The 21,353-nt window shown below is 36.5% G+C and overlaps 1 protein-coding gene and 1 pseudogene across 1 annotated transcript; one reads left to right on the top strand and one right to left on the bottom strand.

Annotated features, from left to right (window-relative positions):
• The first annotated feature begins 3,991 nt into the window (after positions 1 to 3,991).
• On the top strand, positions 3,992 to 4,558 carry LOC148691312 (uncharacterized; annotated as a pseudogene).
• Positions 4,559 to 13,509: 8,951 nt separating this feature from the next.
• On the bottom strand, positions 13,510 to 19,871 carry LOC137713271 (microtubule-associated protein 70-1). The gene is made up of 12 exons (XM_068452559.2): positions 19,763 to 19,871; positions 19,387 to 19,672; positions 19,014 to 19,099; positions 16,989 to 17,054; positions 16,718 to 16,888; positions 16,303 to 16,473; positions 16,028 to 16,183; positions 15,780 to 15,926; positions 14,891 to 14,962; positions 14,259 to 14,795; positions 13,992 to 14,179; positions 13,510 to 13,792 (listed from the first exon to the last, which is right to left on the bottom strand). Exons 2-12 carry the CDS (start codon positions 19,601 to 19,603, stop codon positions 13,774 to 13,776), a joined length of 1,830 nt encoding a protein of 609 aa, XP_068308660.2. The 5' UTR covers positions 19,604 to 19,672; positions 19,763 to 19,871; the 3' UTR covers positions 13,510 to 13,773.
• Positions 19,872 to 21,353: the final 1,482 nt, after the last annotated feature.

Raw genomic sequence — 21,353 nt, 5'->3', positions numbered from 1 at the left:
CAATGATCTTTGGATTTGAAGCTTATAGTCTTAACTTCAAATATGGAAACCTTGGTGACTAAACACTTGCAACAGAGAGAGAAGAGGACCACGAAATTAATTATGTACAGTGTGCTTTTTTAATACTATTCTTTATTTTTGCATTGATCGTATTAGTCTCATTTCCTAATCGTTTCCTTTGCTCCTTATATCAACTTAAAGCATATAATTAGCACTAAAAATCTAAGAAATTGTTGGAAGGTTCTGAAACAACACTTAAATAGGGAACATAGACTTTCGCAAGTAATGTTTTGGCTCTTATAGACTGTTTCTTTATGACCAGTATGCCAGAAAGCCTTTATTAAATTATGTTTCATGTCTTTATTTTGTTAGAATATTAAGACTTGTGCTTGCATACTCATAAGTAACATTTACGTCACACACACACACATATATATATACATACATATATATATATACATATATATATATATATATATATATATATATATATATATATATATGTTTTACATGAAACCTTGTACTTCAAAAAAATTGTTGTTTGGGAAGTTATACCAGCGGGCATTTTAGCATCCATACCTGAAGTGAAATAATGGTGGAAATATTTGGGAATTTGGGAAGTTAACCATGGGCTCAAGTTCCTCAGATAGTGCACTATTATACCTAAAAGGTTGTGAGAAGTCAAAACTTTATGTGTACGTGGTTTGAGTTTTACTGGACTCTTACACGATGCGGTTTATCATGTTGAAAGTTCAAGGTTTATGTTTCATTGTCAGTCCTCTACATATGAGTTTCACTAGAATGAAGAGTTATTTTCTAAAATGGAATTATATGAACTTTGTGGTTTGATTACGCTTATTCTGATGGTTGGAGCTAAAATGGAACTCATGATGCTACACCTTTATTTTTCAGGTAATGAGTATAATCAAGGGGATGAGGCGATCTTTATCTATATTATAATAAATAGCATTTTGTATTAACTGAAATGTTTCAAAGACTCTTTTCTTTGGTATTGTAAACTTATATACTTGGAACTGCTCTTGATTATCAATAAAGATTTTGTATTTTGTAAAATCATATAAATTTAGGGTTTTTTTTTTACTCATGCTACAAATACACGTGTCGTATTACAAGATGGCGTGACATCCAGTTGGTGGAAGAATAAGCCGACTTGTGGCGAACGTAAGGAGTCTAGAAATTCATTTGAAATGATGGATTGTACGAAAATTGAATACCCAAGGATTGCTGCTATAGGCCTTTTAGAAGGAGATGTAAGTTGAAAATGATAGAAAGGAAGTTGAATTCATACAGCTCACTCAAGGGAAAATGATCAATGATAGGAGTATATTTATGCGACTTTGTTAGCTTGTTTCTTTGCATTTAGTATGTTTATTTATTATAGTGATTTAAGTTATTTTTGTGTGTTTGTAGGTTTAAATGGCAAAAGAGGCAAGAAAGTGCATTTTGGTGCATTTTTGAGCAATTTTGGGTTGGAATGGATAGCTTGCATATGGAGCAAGGTGGATGGACGAATTTGAAGTTCAAGAGAGGCTAGGAATGTGCTTAATATATGGAGAAACAAATTTGGAAGCTTGGAAGATAAGGATTCAGCTATAAAGAATGAAACATTATCCAAATTACCTTATCTTATCTTATCATTTCCTAATCTTTTCCTACATTGATTCCAGTTGCAAAGGGGACTCCTTTTCAGATTAATTCACCTAAATATATGGTTCTAGAAGCCCTATCCTTCTCCTACATTAGTGCAGCACCCTTTAACCCTTGTCCTTCCAGAAACCTGCCATAATACCCTTTCTAGAAGGCTTTATCTGGTCCTATTTCTATACCACACTTATTCCTTCTAGATAGCCCATTCTCTGCCGTGTAACCCTAACCTTTTCCCCCTAGGATTGTGCAATCATTTTCCCTTTAGAAATTGTGCATAACCCTAGGCCTATATATACATATTTCTGCCACATAATTCATACGACACACATGAGAGAAATTCAGAAAAATACAAAGAGTGTGTTGCAGGTTTTTGAGAGTTTTTAGAGACTTATACTGTGCAAGGAAGGAAGAAGAGGAAGAGTGCCGTGCTTGCCACCATCCAAGGGAGTGCCGCTGCCTACTTTGGAGTGTTTGAGCGTTTCTGGGCTCTTTCTATCCTTAGTTTTAGTTTGATGTTTATTTTAATTTGGTTTTCAATTATGATGAACATGAGGAACCAAATTCTTTTTAGTTAGAGGCGAATTCAAAGCCATGGACATATGTTTTATATGAATTGATTTCCTCCAGTTATTGTTTCATAAAACATGAATGCAATTTACTTAACTGATTTATTGAGAACTTATTCTTGTATGTTGATTAAGGATGCATACTTAGTTTGCATGCATGAATTTGATGCTAAAATATAAGGGAATTTCACCTAATCGTTATGAACTTATATTTACAAGTAGTAAAAGTCACTAGTCATGATTGTGTTAAGTAAATTCTGGGCAAGAGTATCATGCAGTTTATAGTTACCCTTGTCAATGCTTATGATTTTCATAAACTTAATGATCTTTGATATGTATCTCTATCATGTAGTTCATATAGGGAACTTGATAAGAATAATTTGATCGCGTCGTTGAGTCCAATTTAATAAATTTAGGAAAATCTGAAAGTTAATTTGTGCTTCTCACGATTAATTTGGGGCATTGTCATTCATGGTTTAAAGGAATAATAACTGGAAATCGATTTATGTTGCATATGTGTCATGTGTGGAGAAGGACTCTCTAGCTAGCCTTTCACCCATTCATTCACCCAAATACATACCCTTTTACTTCGTTTATGCAAGTTTGTTTGTCTTAAGTTTAAAATTCGTCCAAATACCCCCTTAGTTCTTATTTGTGTTAGTTTAGTTTAAATTCGTCAGAATCTGTCCCCATTTAGTATTTTGAGTCTTTTTAGTTTAATTTTCATCCAAATCACTTTCTAGTACCTGGTTTGAGTCAATTTAACTTAGTTTGTGTGTTTTGAGTCAATTTAGCTTATCTTGAGTTGTTAGAGTCTAGTTTTCTGTTTTTGAGTTTAAATTGTATAGATTAGCATCTCTTCTAATCCCCGGCCTAGAATGATCCCTACTTACACATACTACAATTATAGGGTTTAATTTGTGTGTTATTTTATATCACATCAAATTTTGGCACCGTTGCGGGGGATTAGTAAAATTGCTAATCTCCCATTTGTTTCTGGTTTGCTTTTCTTTGTTTTCTGATTTTGTTTTGTTTTCCTTGTTTTAGGTATTAGTGTATGACTCGACATTCTCAACCTGTTCGTGCACATATATTGGAGTTTGACGACGATTTTTAACTAACTTTGAGAAGAAAGAGGAAGCAACCAGAACTAAATCCACCTAGTTCTAGCTCTGAATCTGAATTTCAAGAAAAGGAAGAGGAAGAACAAGACATGGCTGTTGACAATCGAACAATCAAGGAACTTTTAGCCTCGGGGTTGGACAATGCCGTGCCTATTTGCATTCAATACCCTAGGGCAGCTCCGGACAAGATCGATGAGTTTGAAACGAAGTCTAGCTTGCTGCATCACATTCCCAAATACCATGGGCTGTCCATGGAAGATCCGAACAAGCATTTGAAGGAATTTGAAGTAGTATGCTTGAGTATGACACCCATTAATGTGGATGGGAATATTTTGAAGATGAAAGCCTTTCCATTCTCTCTTTTGGAAAAAGGCTAAGGATTGGCTCTATGAACTAGCACCTGGAACCGTCACTTCTTGAGAAAGCATGAAGAGAGCATTCTTAGAGAAATTTTTCCCAATTTCGAGAGTCATTCTTTTGAGGAAGAAGATTAGTGGAATTCAACAAAGCCAAGGAGAATTATTTCCAGCATATTATGAGTGTTTCAAGACTTTAGTTGCATCATGCCCACAACATCAAATGGAGGAAGAGCTTCTAATTCAATATTTCTATGAGGGACTCCTTCCAATTGAAAGACAAATGCTAGAAGCTTCGGCAGGTGGTGCTTTGGTTGACAAAACCCCAGTTGCTGCCAAGATCCACATAGCTAATCAAGCCTTGAATGCACAACAATACGAGGGAGTTTGACAAAGAGACCCCCAACGGCAACACCAAGTTAATGAGGTAAGTGCAATTTCTGAAATTCAATCTCAATTGGCTAATCTCACTATTATTGTGTCAAAGGTTGTTGATGGATCCAAAGTGCAAGGAGCAAGTGTTTGTGGCGTGTGCACTATGCAAGGACATTCCAATGATCAATGTCCTCAATTGATAGAGAATGAAGAATGGGAAAGTGCTAATGCCATAGGATATCAAGGCCAAAATCAACCAAGGCATGACCTATTCTCTAACACTTACAATCCGGGTTGGAGAGATCATCCAAATCTGAAGTGGAGGGAACCTTAACAAACTCATCAACAAGGCAGATATAGATAACCACCTCCGGGACTCTATCAAGGGCCATTCGCACCACCACAACTTCCACCACAATCTGCCCAAACAAATTCAGGTTCATTGTTAGATAATGATAAAATTCTTTAAGTACTAACTTCTTTGATGTAGGGCTTACAAAAACCAAGCCAAAGAGATGGGCGAATTAAAGAATCAAATGGGGCAGATGGCGGAGTTCATGGGACAATTTAGGGAACAAGGCAAACTACCCAGTTCAACCGTGGTGTATCCGAATGGAGGTTTTGAAACTGCTAAGGCTGTCATGTTGAGAAGTGGTAAAAAGGTTGGAACCAACCCCAAAGCGTCCAAACAAAGTCAAAAAGAGGACGAAAGGCTGCTGCTAGAGGAAGAAGAAAATGCCAAAGCCACAGCAAAGGTAGAACAACCATTGCCACAGCCCCCTAATGCCCCTAAGCCGTCCAATTCAGGTAAAGCTAGTTCAAATTCAATTCATTCTAACCCTATTCCACCCCTTACCCTTGTAGGTTTATGCAATCTAAGAAAGAAGAGAATGGAAAAGACATTTTAGAGACTTTCAGGAATGTACAAGTCAATATCCCACTTCTTGATGTAGTAAAGCAAGTTCCAAGGTATGCTAAATTCTTGAAAGAGCTTTGTACAACAAGGAGAAGGATTTCGAACAAAGAAGTGGTGAGGGTAAGTGAGAATGTTTCAGCAGTTTTGCAACGAAAACTACCACCTAAATGCAAAGATCCAGGTAGTTTCACAATTCTTTGTGTTATTGGTAATACCAAGTTTGAACATGCTATGTTAGATTTACGTGTTTCCATTAATGTCATACCCTACTCTATTTATGCATCTATGAACCTAGGAGAGCTTAAAAACGATGGTGTTATAATTCAGTTAGCCGATCGTTCTAATGCATATCCGAAATGAGTTTTAGAAGATGTTTTGGTGCAGGTTAACCATTTGATATTTCCAGTAGACTTTTATGTGCTCGACATGGAAGATTCAGCCCATTCCATACCATTGCCGATCTTACTTGGGAGACCTTTCATGAAAACAGCCTGCACCAAGATAGATGTGTTCAAAGGGACGCTAACAATGGAATTTGATGGCGAGATTATTGATTTTAACATTTCTGAAGCTATAAAGTATCCTAAATATGATCATTCTTGTTTTTCTATTGATGTATTTGATTCATTGGCGCATGACTATCTTGACTCCTTGGAGAGAGATCCCCTTGAAACAACCATTACAAAAGGAATGTGACTAAAAAACAAAAGGGCAGGAAATGACCACATTCACGGAATGCATAAGGAGGTCCTTGCCATGCCTACATGTGAAGAAGAGGCCGAGATGATTGCTGCACTTGAGTCATTGCCACAACACATTGGCAAGCCTCCAATCCCAATTTTAATTCTCGTTTCTACTAATAAGTTGTTACCTTCAGTGATTCAGGCACCCATTCTTAAGCTTAAACCATTGCCAAATCATTTGAAGTATGTCTATTTGGGAAAAAAGAGACGTTGCCCGTCATTGTCTCTTCATCACTCACGGCAATGGAGGAGGATAAATTGGTTCGGGTGTTGAAAAGGTACAAAATAGCCATTGGATGGACCTTGGCCGACATTAAGGGAATTAGCCCTACAACATGCATGCATCGCATACTTCTAGAGGAGGGGGCTAAACCAACTCAAGAGGCTCAACGTCGACTCAACCTTCCAATGATGGAAGTTGTGAAAAATGAGATTATCAAGCTTCTTGATTGTGGAGTGATTTATCCTATTTTGGATAGTCATTGTGTTTCACCGGTTCAAGTTGTTCCAAAGAAATCTGGAGTCATTGTGGTGAAAAATGCAGAGAACGAACTTGTGCCCACCCATATCCAAACAGGTTTGTGAGTTTGTATTGATTATAGGAAGCTCAACACCACCACTAGGAAAGCTCACTTCCCTTTGCCGTTCATTGATCAAATGCTTGAAAGGTTAGCTGGTCATTCTTTTTATTGCTTTCTTGATGGTTATTTGGGATATAATCAGATTGTTATAGCTCCAGATGATCAAGAAAAGACTACTTTTACTTGTCCATTTGATACTTTTGCTTATCGTCGAATGCCATTCGGTTTATGTAATGCACCAGCCACCTTTCAAAGATACATGGTAAGTATCTTTCCAGATTTTGTTGAGAAGATTATTGAAGTTTTCATGGATAATTTTAGCATATTTGGTGATTCATTTGATGATTGTTTAGCTAATCTCACTTTGATCTTGAAATGATGCATTGAAACTAACCTTGTTTTAAATTGGGAAAAATGTCACTTTATGGTAAAACAAGGCATAGTTTTAGCTCGCATAGTTTCGGCCAAGGGAATTGAGGTTGATAAATTGAAAATAGATCTTGTACGCTACTTACCCTTTCTCACTTCAGTGAGAGAGGTTCGTTCTTTTCTTGGACATGCAGGATATCTCCACACCTCTATGCTGACTCCTCCAAAAGGATGTGCCCTTTGTGTTCGATGAGGAATGTGAGAAGGCCTTCAAACACCTCAAGGAGATGCTAACCTCAGCACACATCATAGTTTCACCAGATTGGAGTCTTCCTTTTGAGCTTATGTACGATGCCTCAGATTATGTGTTAGGGGCTGTTTTAGGCCAAAGGAAGAACAAGCAACCACATTTCATCTATTATGCATCCCAGACCTTGAATGATGCTTAATTGAACTACTCCACCACTGAAAAAGAACTCATTGCTATTGTGTTTGCTTTAGATAAGTTTTGTTCTTATTTACTTGGCACTAAAGTTATCGTTTATTCTGACCATGCAACATTGAAGTACTTACTCATGATAAAGGAGGCCAAACCAAGGCTTATTCGCTGGATGCTTCGTCTCCAAGAGTTCGATATCGAAATCCGAGACAAGAAAGGATGTGAGAACGTGGTGGCTGACCACTTAAGTCATTTGGTGCATGATGAGGAGCCATTACCCATCCCCAAAACGTTTCCAGATGAACAATTGCTGTATATTGAGGTAAGTGAACCATGGTATGCTGATTTAGTGAATTATTTGGTGTCTAAGCAAGTTACAAGCACCCTAAACAAGCACCAACATGATAAACTTAAAAAGGATGCACGGTTTTATGTGTGGGATGACCCATACTTGTGGAAATATTACCCTGATCAGATTCTTCGTTAGTGTGTGCATAAATCCGAGTTTAATTCAATTTTAACTTTCTGTAACACTTATGCATGTGGGGGTCATTTTGGCACTCAAAGAACATCACTTAAAGTTTTAGAATGTGGATTTTATTGGCCTACTATATTTAAGGATGCTAGAACTTTTTGTATGAATTGTGATCGTTGTCAAAGAACGGGCAATATAGGTGCAAAAGATCAAATGCCACAAACCCTTATCTTTTCTGTTGAGATTTTTGATATTTGGGGTATTGATTTCATAGGCCCTTTTCCTTCCTCACATGGTTTCACTTATATTTTACTTGTGGTTGACTATGTGTTGAAATGGGTGGAAGCAAAAGTCACCCGTACTAATGATTCCAAAGTGATTGCAGATTTTGTCAAAACTAACATCTTTTCCAGATTTGGGATGCCGAGAGTGCTCATAAGTGATGGGGGTTCCCACTTCTTTAATTGAACCATTGAGGCGTTGCTCAAGAAGTATAATGTCACGCATAAAGGTTTCTACACCTTATCATGTGAAAACAAGTGGGCAAGCCGAGGTTTCTAATCGAGAAATCAAGCAGATTTTGGAGAAGACCGTTAAACCCACTCGGAAAGATTGGAGCTTGCGTTTGAATAATGCACTATGGGCGTATCATACTGCCTACAAAACACCAATTGGGATGTCTCCATTTTGGCTCATTTATGGGAAACCATGCCATCTTCCAGTTGAGTTGGAGCACAAAGCACATTGGGCAATCAAAACATTCAATATGGACATAGATGCGGCTGGTCTTCGTAGGAAGCTTCAATTGAATGAGCTTGAGGAGACTATGAATGAGGCTTATGAGAACGCTCGCATTTACAAAGAGAAAATGAATGTTTTCCATGACAAGATGATTCGTAGCAAGACGTTCTCTATAGGGCAGAAAGTGTTACTTTTCAATTATCGCCATCGTTTGTTTCTAGGTAAGTTGCATTCTAAATAGATTGGCCCCTTTGTTGTTACTAATGTTTTTCCTTATGGTGTAGTCCAAATTCAAAGTTTGAAGATGGGACATGAATTCAAAGTAAACGGACACCGTTTGAAGCCCTACTACGAGAATTTTGAGGAGCAGGTCGTGGAGGAAATACCCCTCCATGTCGTGGGCCCTATTGAAGCTTAAAAGGAGGTATCATCTGGCTAGAAGACGTTGAAGCAAACGCTTATTGGGAGGCAACCCACGCGTTCAAATAAAAGACCTAGGAATCTTCGGCTCCACAACCAGATTTGCGTTCCTAAACCCTACTCTTTATTGCTTCTACTTTGCCATGATTGTCGTGTTTGTTAGTTGTGTTATTTGATTGTTTGTTTGTAAGTCTATGTTTGAAACATTGAGGACTATGTTTGGTTTAAGTGTTGGGGGGGGGGGGTAAACAAACGATTGTGCATTGATTTTCGTGGGATTTTATTACCTATCACTTCTAAAGTTGTTACTCAAAGTTTTTAAGTGTTTTTATTGTGTTTTGAAGTGTTTTAATGTGTCCTATAACAGAAAATCAGAAAATTTGAAAAAAAAAAAAAAAAATCTAAAAAGTGTGTTTGAAAAACCCAAAAAGAGTTGTTTTTAGAATCGTTTTTGTTTTTGTGTGTTGTGTCTTAGGATACCATCCAACACAATGATGAGGATTTGGTTTTTAATTGCATGACTGTTAAAGAATGTTACAAACATGGGTGGAAGTTTGATATACTCTTTGGTTTATGCTTAGTTGTATTTGTCATTAACGAATTCACATGTAATCACAAAGGAAAAATCAGTTTTTGTAACATGCTTAAAGCAAGAAACTCAAACTAGCGCTACAACCCTGAGAGACTTGAGCCTATACTTTATTTGGAGAGTTAATAATATGAGATATTTTTGTTTTCTAAAGTCGTTGCATGATCTCATTATTTCTTTGCTTGGTTGCTACTTAGAATGCGTTTCATCACTATAGATCCAAATACTAGAACTCATGCCCATTTCATCCAAAGCATAAAATTGATTGCATAACATATAACAAGATGAAGTTGTTTAGTTAAAACCAGAGCCAAAAAGCCTTACCCTTTGCATTTGTATTGTAGGTTTAACCCCTTTGAGCCTTAGTTAGCCTAATTTTCTTTGTTAGCCACATTATCCTTACCTAGCCTAGAATAGGACTATCCATACCCTTGTTCTTAAAGAATAGTGAAGCATGACTTAGAGGGAATTCCTTTTAATCTACAATTTGCAGAAAAATAAGTGTGGGGGAAGGTTTTTCGTTGGAATTCTATGAGGTTGTACGTTTGTGTGCCAAAGAAAGAAAAGGGCAAGGAAAAAAAAAAGTGAAGAAAAGAAAGAAAAAGAGTTGAAAATAAGCGAGAATGAACTCACAAGTATTGGTTGTTGAAGAAAGGGTCCAAAAAGTTGAATCTGGCCCTAAGTGGTGTGAATCTCCCTTGGACGTTTAAAGTTGATTTCTGCATTCAAAAGTAAATTCTAAGTGTTTATTTCATTACTTTGCTTACTATTGCTTTAAAAACTTTTGTTTATCCTTACCTTTCCTTGTTAGCCAATACCTTAGCCCCTTACAACCCTTAGACTTCTATCTTGATTGTTATCTGTTTCAATATGTGGAGTTTAAAATTGGTACGAGCATATGGTATCCCTAGTTCTCTCGTCTAAGTAGTGGCATTCCGTTTATGAGATCATATACATGTTGTATTAATAATTCCAGAAAGTGCCTTCTTTGTTATAACATATGTGAGTGCTAGTCTACATGTTTACATCAATCTTCCCACATATACTTAGTGTAGGGACTGTAGTTAGAAAATCTGTGTGAAAATAGAGAGTGTACCTGGTAAGGAATTAAGTGAATTCTCTAAGGCATGTTACTACATTCAGAATGTTGTTTTAATTGATCAAATGCGAGCTAGTGAGTGGTGATTGCGGTTAAGTGTATGCTCAAGAGTAAGGGTAGCTAAAATCTGTGGGAGTAGTGATTTTTAACATGTCATGTTTCATTGGAAATCCCTGAGGCAATTGTTGGAAGGTTTAGGTTGTGTTTTGTTTGTTTTGTTTTGCTCGGGGACTAGCAAAAGCTAAGTGTGGGGGAATTTGATAGGAGCATATTTATGCGGCTTTGTTAGCTTGTTTTTTTTGCATTTAGTAAGTTAATTTCTATTTATTATAGTGATTTAAGTTATTTTTGTGTGTTTGTAGGTTTAAATGGCAAAAGAGGCAAGAAAGTGCATTTTGGTGCATTTTTGAGCAATTTTGGGCTGGAATGGATAGCTTGCATATGGAGTAAGGTGGATGGACAAATTTGAAGTTCAAGAGAGGCTAGGAATGTGCTTAATATCTGGAAAAACAAATTTGGAAGCTTGGAAGATAAGGATTCAGCTATAAAGAAGGAAACATTATCCAAATTACCTTATATTATCCAAACTTATCTTATCTTATCATTTCCTAATCTTTTCCTACCTTGATTCCAGCAGCAAAGGGCACTCATTTTCAGATTAATTCACCTAAATACATGGTTCTAGAAGCCCTATCCTTCTCCTACATTGGTGCCACACCCTTTATCCCTTGTTCTTCTAGAAACCTACCACAATACCCTTTCTAGAAGGCCTTATCTGGTCCTATTTCTATGCCGCACCTATTCCTTCTAGATGGCCCATTTCTGCCGTGTAACCCTAACCTTTTCCCCCTAGGATTGTGCAATCCTTTTCCTTTCAAAAATTGTGCATAACCCTAGGCCTATATATACATATATCTGCCGCATAATTCATACGACACACATGAGAGAAATTCAGAAAAATACAAAGAGTGTGCCGCAGGTTTCTGAGAGTTTTTAGAGACTTGTGCCATGCAAGGAAGGAAGGAGAGGAAAAGTGTCGTGCCTGCCACCATCTAAGGGAGTGCCGCTGCCTACTTTGGAGTGTTGGAGCGTTTCTGGGTTCTTTCTATCCTTAGTTTTAGTTCGATGTTTATTTTAATTTGGTTTTCAATTATGATGAACATGAGGAACTAAATTCTTTTTAGTTAGAGGCGAATTCAACCATAGACATATGTTTTATATGAATTGATTTCCTCTAGTTATTGTTTCGTAAAACATGAATGCAATTTACTTAACTGATTTATTGAGAACTTATTCTTGTATGTTGATTAAGGATGCATACTTAGTTTGCATGCATGAATTTAATGCTAAAATATAAGGGAATTTCACCTAATCGTTATGAACTTATACTTACAAGTAGTAAAAGTCACTTGTCATGATTGTGTTAAGTAAATTCTGGGCAAGAGTATCGTGCAGTTCATAGTTACAAATGCCTTGTCAATGCTTATGATTTTCATAGAACTTAATGATCTTTGATATGTATCTCTATCATGCAGTTCATATAGGGAACTTGATAAGAATAATTTGATTGCGTCGCTGAGTCCAATTCAATGAATTTAGGAAAATTTGAAAGTTAATTTGTGCTTCTCACGATTAATTTGGGGCATTGTCATTCATGGTTTAAAGGAATAATAACTGGAAATCGATTTATGTTGCATAGTGTCATGTGTGGAGAAGGACCATCTAGCTAGCCTTTCACCCATTCACTCACCCAAATTCGTACCCTTTTACTTTGTTTCTGCAAGTTTGTTTGTTTTAAGTTTAAAATTCTTCCAAATACCCCTTTAGTTCTTATTTGTGTTAGTTTAGTTTAAATTCATCAGGATCTGTCCCCATTTAGTATTTTGGGTCTTTTTAGTTTAATTTTCATCCAAATCACTTTCTAGTACCTATTTTGAGTCAATTTAACTTAGTTTGTGTGTTTTGAGTCTGTTTAGCTTATCTTGAGTTGTTAGAGTCTAGTTTTCTGTTTTTGAGTCTAGTTTAGTGTTTTAGAGTTTAAATTGTGTAGATTAGCATCCTTTCTAATCCTCGGTGTAGAACGATCCCTACTTACACATACTACAACTATAGGGTTTAATTTGTATGTTATTTTATATCACATCAATCAACACTCCTTAACGAAAAGATAGACGTTTTATCACCGGAATGAATTCCAACATTCGGAGAATGATAATCAATTGTGGAATCGGGTATGTAGAGCATTGGATATAAATTTTTACAGTTTTAAAATGACTCACACCTGCATACAAGTGCCATATTCCAATACTTTATGGATCATGCATTTGAGGTGTGACACTGCGTTCCGAGTTCAAACAGTTCCCTCATTATTAGTGTAATAAAGAAAAGAAAACAAATATTTCCTCCTCATCATTTCCTGATCCAGATTCCATCCTTGTTACCCAACTCATAAACGAGGGATTTCCCAAAGTAGTTGATTAGATTATATTAGAACATCACTCAAGTTAAAAAAACAACTAAAGGGCGACTCCTAACCAACAAGATTCTCCGCTTTGTAAGTGTCAAAAGGGAACATCTATCGTACGCAAGCTTACTCTTACTTTGCAAATAGGTTTTTTAACAACTCAAACCAGTACTTTTTGGTTATAAAAGAGCAACATTTCCGTTGCACCAAGCCTCACCCTAATGTTAAAAAGACAACTAAAGGACTTTAATGTGAAATTCCAATTAATTTACCAAATCCTTCAGAGAGAACCTTCAGAGAGAACTCAATCAGCCAACTTAATTTGTTTTCCACGCAAACATTTGAAGACGATCACCAAACATTCAAGAGTACCACGAGGCGAAAACATACGTTTTTCTCCCAAATAAAAGCGTGTGTCAAAGTTGAGCCCATGGCCCCAAGAAATGCATCCGTGAGCGTTTGAACTCGAATTTAAAACTTCAAACATTTGCTCACTTTCTAGTAAACCGATCCCTTGGGTCTGAATTTTGAAGGCATTAGGCATACACGAGTTTTATGTTGCCTTCAGTTTCCTTGAAAGAAGATTCTAACAAAACCTCATCTCTTTTGAAACTTTTTTCCCAAGTTGGTATTTCCAGGAAATATTAGTAGAAAAGAAATATACAAGGCAGGTTGACCTGAAAAACCTGAAGTCAGTTCTTTACAAATCGCCTACCCGGCGGCCAAGACAACTTAAATAGATGGAGACGGGAGAGGAAAATCATGACAAAACCATACATTCTAGTGACTGCAGTGCTGAAGAATCACAGAAGCGTCCATGATGTGGTGATTCTGTCATGGCCATGTACCTATGACCTGTGCGCATTTCTGAAAGAAGCAAAACCTTTGGTCAGGTGGATTAATATTTTTCGACTGGTGGTATCTAAAAGTTTTCAATCAACTTGAGGCACCATGCATTTTTTGTTTCATTTTATGCCGTCCAAGAACTGATCATGAACTGGACAGACTCGCTGCACCAACTATTGCATCATTGTTAGGCCATTATAGATTGTACACGACTACTTACCTTGAAGAAAGTGTATGAGAACTATTTACTGCCCCCCGGGGAGCACTTAAGCGCCGTGTCCGCTGATCATGCTCCTTAGTGACACGCATAGAAGAGACTTCTTTTTCCATTGCAGCTACTTCTCTCCGCATCTTTTTGGCCTCGACCTCCATTGCTTTGTTAAGTGTATCCACCTTCTTTGCCAACATCTACACCAGAAACAAATTAAGAAAAACACAAAAGTGGGAAGTGGTTGCAAAATTAACGAGATATATCCTACTATCCAACCTCAATTGCATCATCCTTGTCTTTGAGGGTTTGATCTTTCTCATGGCAAGCTTTCCTCAAAGATACGACCTCTTTCTGTAACATATCATACAGTACTCCAGAAACATAATCTTCATGTTCTCTCCTGGACTGTTCAGCCAAAGTTCCATTTGAGCTCTCCTCATGTCTACCTACTACCTCATTCATCCGAGTCTGATCATTGGCACTGTTAGGCATGCAGTCTTTCCCGGTTGCACCTGGGATTAGCTTATCTCTGTCTAGCAATCTACTACCACCATCAAACGATCTAGATGAAACTGTGGCTTGTTTCAATATTGCAGTGGCACTGTTGGAACGGTTGAAACCAGATTGTAAGTTTGATTTTGTCCTAGATAGATAGCCATTAGAGGACGATTTAGAAATGTTCTCAGCTCCACCAAGAGACTGACGCCTTGAAGGCCTGTTGCTTATGATTTTTGCATCTGGAGCCGCACGCGATTTACCATTAGATGCTTTTAACTTATCCTCCAAAACCTTAAATCTCAATTGGTATTTTTCCTAAGAAATCAATAAATAATCAACTATTATGAAAAGGATTTAACACATTACAGATGAGAGTGTAAGCACAGACCAAACTCAAATAGTTAGCATACCTTCAATTGTGCTTCTGCCTTTGCAGTACGCTCAGCTACAGCCAGTTTGTCTCTAAGCTGTTGCATTTCTCCCTACAACAACAAAAAAAGGAAGTCAATTTAGATCTCAACTAACTGTTCATTTCATTATTTGTTTTCACTTTTCTCCCCACCTTTTGAAGGAAAATAAACCATCTTAGAATACCAGCATGTGCACACACACATATATATCCAGAATCCAGATTTATACACAAGTGGACAAGAAGTCCACAATGAAAACAAAAACAACCAACCAAGACAACGGGAAAGTCCCCCTAAACCAAAGGACTAAACAAGGTAAATCCTTTAAATCTGAAGAAACCGAAGCCCAAACTATACACCTGAAAGAGTCTTGGCTTTTTTTCCCCTTTCCTGGTAATTTATGCTTCTCTATCACCATGCATCTTAGCAAAAGGTCAACAATAATCATTGCAGGTCATCTATGGTATGAGGTGATAGTTCTATATATTAAACCTCTTGGGTTAACATGCGCATGAATACTAAGATGATCATAAACACTTGAATATTAAAAAAGATTCAATGAAAAAATTTCCAATTCATTCTTTTCTTTTTGGGTAATGAATCATATGTTTCATATGTTAATTGCTAATCCCTATGCAGGTATGCAGTTGCCTCATCCAACATGACGCAGCAATTACCCTGTTAAATCCTTGTGGATGGATATCGAAGAGGTTGTGACGGGATTCATACTTGAGATAATGCTTCATGAAGCACCTAAGCCCCCCCATCATAAGGACAACCCCTTGGGTTAAGGATGCAATTTGTGATAATGAAACCAAATGACTATTTGTGTAAATTAAAGGAATTGTAGGCAAAGATGATGAGGTTACGTATTGAAGTCATAACATGCCTGAAAAAATTTCCTTTCTTCAAGCCATTGCTTTACGGGCATGACTTTGTCACTGGAGTCTTTCCAGTCATTTGCAACAACAGTGGCAACCCGATTTGCAGAGACCTTTGCACGAGCCACCTCCCGCTCCAATAGTTTTTTCTCCTCCTACGCAAGCTTGAATGTTAGAGGAAGTTTGCATTTGTGACAGACTCAGAACAACTACAAAGTGATAAGCAAGTACTGGAGTTCCAAGAAATGGTTATTACATTCATCTCCTGCACTTTCCGCTGGTAATCACGCACAGCATTGGCAGCAGCTCCACCGGCTAAAACAGCCTCCTCAAGTTCTCGAACAGTTTGTGTCAGCTTCTCAACCTCAGCTACCTTCTGTCTGTGCATTTTGTCAAGTATCTTGTTCTCCTCCTGATAATGGATAAATTCATATTATGTAAAATGGTGTCCAACAGTAGTAAACACCCCTGGTACATTCCCTCGATCACACAAATTGCATGCAGCAGGAAAACTCTGAACACCATACAAACCTGGCATATTTCAATCTGTTTCATTAGCTCTTGGTTTTTGTTTTGCAGATCGTCAACCAAGGATGCTTTTGCCAAAGCAATCTGAACAGTTCTCTCGGTGTCAAGCAGAGCAGCCTCTTTGGATTTAGTAAGCCGATCAAGTGCTCTGTTGTCATCCTGCAACTTGGTTACCTAAAAAAACAATACATCCAGAAGTATAAAAAAATATAGCTCGTTTTAATTATTAATCCTTGTAAATAAAGGAGTCAATAGATCAATTAACAATATAGAAACCAAATACGTATTGAACACTCTATACCTCACATGTACAAACCAAATATGGAAGCAAAAATAGACACTCAAAACTGACAGGAATTCAACCCTATCTGTCTTTAAAACAAAATTAAAGGGGTCATATTGCAGAACGAAAGTATACCTCCTGCCTAGCAAGCTTAAGCTCTGCCTCCAGTGGAGCAATGATGGCTTCAATGGGTGGCATTTCATCATCTTTCTGTGCAGCGTGAACTCTTCGAAGTGTGGCTTCTGCTGCAAATTGCGCAGCCAAAGCTGCTTTTTTCTCATCATTTATTTTCTTAATCTCAAGATTCTGCAAATCATAGTGTACTCAGTATATTGCAAGCAGAAAAGTTCAATGTTGGTTACAGAAGACAATACTATCAGGCAGCAAAGGAAACTACAATTATTACCTTGCTTTCCAAAAGAGCTTCAGTTGCTTTAAGCTTTTCATCCACTTTGTTAAGTTCATCTGTCAACTGAAATTATTAACCAACAAAAAAAATTATCAGAAATTCCCATTTTTAGTTGAACTTAAAATTTTCTCCTTATCGAAAAAGAAAAAAGAACTCAAAGCTTTCTCTCATCGACATAAAACGAACCTCAACTTTTCTCCATACCATGATTCAGTATCATTAAAGAGAGTAAATACTACAATAACTTATACTATTAATTGATCTCTCAAAATATCTTCTAAAAAAATTCAGGACTCCATATATTGTTGACAGATAAAAGACCTCGCTAACTACTGGATCTCATCAAGCATCAAATAAAACTTGCTGGTCAATCCCAGACAATGGTTATTGAAAAGAGTAAGATATTGACAAATAAAATTTAACATGATTTTTAATAATCTTGATATCTTTCCTAGATTGAAAAGCAGCTTTAAGATAAAGTTGCTGATTAAGTTTTGCTTTGTAGCTACGTTAGATTTTTATTAGTTTCATTCTCGTAACCTGATTCTCGTGGACATCTCACTCACTGTTCGTTCTAGTCTGCATCTAAAAAATTGTTCCTTAACAAGATAAAGAATTTTGATAGTTTTGTAATCTATAATCATATCATTGAGAAGAAGACATCAATAAATATTGAACAGAACAAAACTGAGATTAACAAAAAGACTAAGATTATGCAGTAAAGGAGTTCTTTTATTAAATTTTTTTGAATAATATCTCCTCCAAGTGGATATGCAGGGATATTTTCAAAATTAACTACTCACTGTCAGTAGAAAATACATTAAACCTATTACATTTCAGGTTCTTTTATACTCACATTTTTATCACTGTGGCTAAAACTAAAACTATAGGTTTTTAACTAGAAAGTTTACGCCATGTATATGTAGCAAAAGGCAGGTGTTCTAGTCATCCACAGGTTTGTCTAGTGAAGCGAGCTGAATAATATGTTGTCATGATCACCATTTAAAGAAATAAAGCATAGACAAGTTGCAACAAATGAAAGTTACATCAAAAGACAAACATTAGAGGCTCAAAAACATCCATCCACAATGTTAAGTACATTAACTTGAAAGTTCTAGATAACACAATGCTTTTTTTTTTTTTTTTTTTTTTTGAACAAACGATATTATCTATACAAAAGGGTTGGGGGAGTGGGCTAAAAGTCTCATAATAGGTTAGCAATAATGTGGTTCAAATTCTCCTTTGGCAAGAATCGAACTTAAGATATCTCACTTGCAAGTGAAGAGGAATACCACTAGACCGTAGTACTAAATGGCAGATAACACAATGTTAGAACAGAAAAATAACATTAGTCAAACAGCAATACTTCCAGAAAAGTTGACAGAGGTAAAAACCAATAAATGCTAGATAAAATTGCAGACTGAAGATTTCAACTTTTAACCATAAATAGACTTAAGATTAGCATCGAAGACTATCACATCTCATATTTTTTGCACAGAAATCCAACTTACACACATATTCATGTTTATGGATATCGAACAACATTGCACAATTACAGTAACCAGACTCAGAACGAGTCGGTCAGAATGAAGTCCCACTTAACACAAACGACATACACATACTAAATAATTTGCACCAGTTAAAAAGAACTAGAATACAGTTTTTATATAACAATACTTTTATGGTCTCCCATTCCTTCGTAATTTCTTAAGCATAGATTGATTAAGTCCAAAATTACCGTTTCATCAACAGAACATGTACAAACTACAAACATTGTTAGTAAGAACTTAGAAGAAGCAACTTACGAACGAGTTAGTTGTCTGAAAATCTGTCTCATTCATATATTCTAGTATGTGTTGAATATACCACTAAGCAACGGTAATACTCCTTTCTTTGATTATGCAAACTGGTATAAAATAAAATTAAAAAAAAAAAAAAAACAAAGAATCCGATCGCTAATGACGAAAGAAGAAAAATGCGATGAAATTACTGATAAGTGGGAGCACAAAACAAATAGAGTACCTCTTCAACCGCCTTTTCTTTAAGGCGCTCTGAATTTCTTAAAGACTTAATTTCCGCCACAGCATCTCCCAACTCCCTGTCTTTATCTGTGTAATTCCACTTCCATTTCATCAGTTTTTGTTTTTGATACAGAATTTAATCAATTATTATATACTACATGAAAGGAAATTTAATTAAAATTAAGAAATGTATTTTTAGGAATATAATTAAATTTGATTTATCCTCTCTCCTTAGCTAGCAAATGCAAACTTCGAAATTTAGCAGGGAAGAAATCCATTCAATTATCCAAAAGATGAAACGAATTTGAATTCGATGAGATGAAAAAAATGCTGAGTTCAAATTTTCCGGGAAAATGGAGAGAAGAGATGCATACCTCGGAGGTCATTTTCGAGGCGGTTGAGCTCAACACGGACTGGATCGGAGCCGTGCATGAGAGTGACGATGTCATCGACATCGGAGGCGGCACGGGAGATTCCGGCGGAATAATTGGTCTTCTTGCGAGCCCTGAAGGAAGCGGAGGAGGTGAATGCGGGGGGCTTCGTCGGCGGTTCGTGTTCGCCGTTGCTAATGTGAGTAGTAGTGCTGGCCATTGAAATTGGGGAAGAAAAGATCTGGTGGTGCCAGGCTCATACGACGCCCTAAATTACAGGAACAGAAAGCTGCAGAGAGAGAGAGAGAGAGAGAGTTTTAATTTACTACTCTTTTCTTCTATTCTATTCTATTCCTCTATAGGGAATTAGGGATGATACCTTGCAGTGTCAGTAAGTCAGGAAGGAGAGAAGGAGAGAGAGAGAGAGAGAGAGAGAGAGAGAGAGAGGGGATTAAGGATCTAAGATGGGGTTTAGGCGGGGTTTAAATGCAATAGAGAGAGTTGATAGAGTGTGGTGCTGTGTAGGGTTGTGAACTGCATCCGAATTTGTTTTTTTTTTAATTTTTTAATTTCACAAATAGTCTTTGAAATTGACCTACACTATTAAGATGACTCTTAAAATTAAAAATCGATCAATGTAGTCCCTGAAAATAAGTGTCTCAAATCAATGTGGTTATTCTGCCACAATTATGTCAAAAATTATGTTATGTGCTAATGTGGCACATAATGGGCTCCATAATCATTTTCTTATCACAAATGGTCCTTAAAATTGATCTCCACCATCAAGATGGCCTTTGAAATTGAAAATTGATTAATGTAATCCTAAAAATAAGTGTCTCAAAGACTCAAATCAACGTGGTCTTTCTGTTACAATTCTGTCAAATATTCTTTTATGTACAGATGTGAACATAAATGAGTCTTACAAGTCTAATTAAATTAAAAATAAGCTAGAAACATGTTTAATAATTAATTAAAAAAGTTGTCAACCCAGAAACCCAGTCCCACAATCAAACCCATCTCAACCCATACTTCTCTACGTCCTTCTTTGGTAACATTCGTCGTCTATTCTCTAAAAAAAAAATTGTCAAGACACCCATCTTTATACCTTTCACCGAATTAGACCAATCGAGACCACCTTTGGTGATGGCTTGGATTAGCAACGAATTCTGTGACATTACTATTAACATTAGGCAATTGACAGCCACACAACCTTAATCTTGGAGAGCTTGTTGGGCGCTCCCCCAGTGATGTTGGTGATGCGGAAAATGGCAAGCTCAGCCTTGAGATAATTCCATCGTACAAAAAGGATTTTGACAACTTTTTTAATTAATTATTAAACCCACATCAGCACATAACAAAATTTTTGATAAAATTATGACGAAACGATCATATTTATTTGTGACACTTATTTCTAGGACTACATTGATCGATTTTTTAATTTCAGAGACCATTTGTGATAAAAACCCGTAATATCTTGTGGGACTCATTTATGTGTTACATCAATGTATAACAATTTTATTTACAGAATTGTAATGGAATGACCATATTGATTTGCAACACTTATTTTCAGGAGGGTAAACTACGGTTTGACCCCCTAAACTAATACGCTAGTTGAAATTGACCCCCTGAACTATTTTTTTGGTAAATTAACCCCCTGAACTGTTTAAAATCAGCCAATTAATCCCTTATCGTAGATTCCGTCCACTATTCCATCAAATTCAAGGGCAAATTAATATTTTTATCATCAATTCTTACCTGTCAGTTATAACCACCAATTAAATAATGACACGTGGATACAGAATAATTCAAAAACTTATAGCATAATAAGAAACATAAAGAAACCAAATGTTTGCAACAGACCATTTCACATGTCAACATGTCATAATTTTATTGGTGGTTATAAGTGACATGTAAGAATTGATAATAAAAAGACTATTTTCCCCTTGAATTTGACAGAATAGTGGACAAAA

The sequence above is a fragment of the Pyrus communis genome, chromosome 14, assembly GCF_041283825.1.
Source record: "Pyrus communis isolate YQ-2024b chromosome 14, ASM4128382v1, whole genome shotgun sequence".
NCBI classification, from domain to species: domain Eukaryota; kingdom Viridiplantae; phylum Streptophyta; class Magnoliopsida; order Rosales; family Rosaceae; genus Pyrus; species Pyrus communis.
The sequence above is the reverse complement of the archived record's forward strand: the minus strand, read 5'-3'. Positions and strand labels throughout refer to the sequence as shown.

Coding starts and splice junctions, on each gene's coding strand:
- LOC137713271 (XM_068452559.2), bottom strand. CDS start 19,603: ATGGCCAGCACTACTACTCACATTAGCAACGGCGAACACGAACCGCCG. Junction 19,100..19,386: donor CCTCGAAAATGACCTCCGAG/GTATGCATCTCT, acceptor GGAATTACACAG/ATAAAGACAGGGAGTTGGGA. Junction 16,184..16,302: donor AACAGATTGAAATATGCCAG/GTTTGTATGGTG, acceptor ATCCATTATCAG/GAGGAGAACAAGATACTTGA.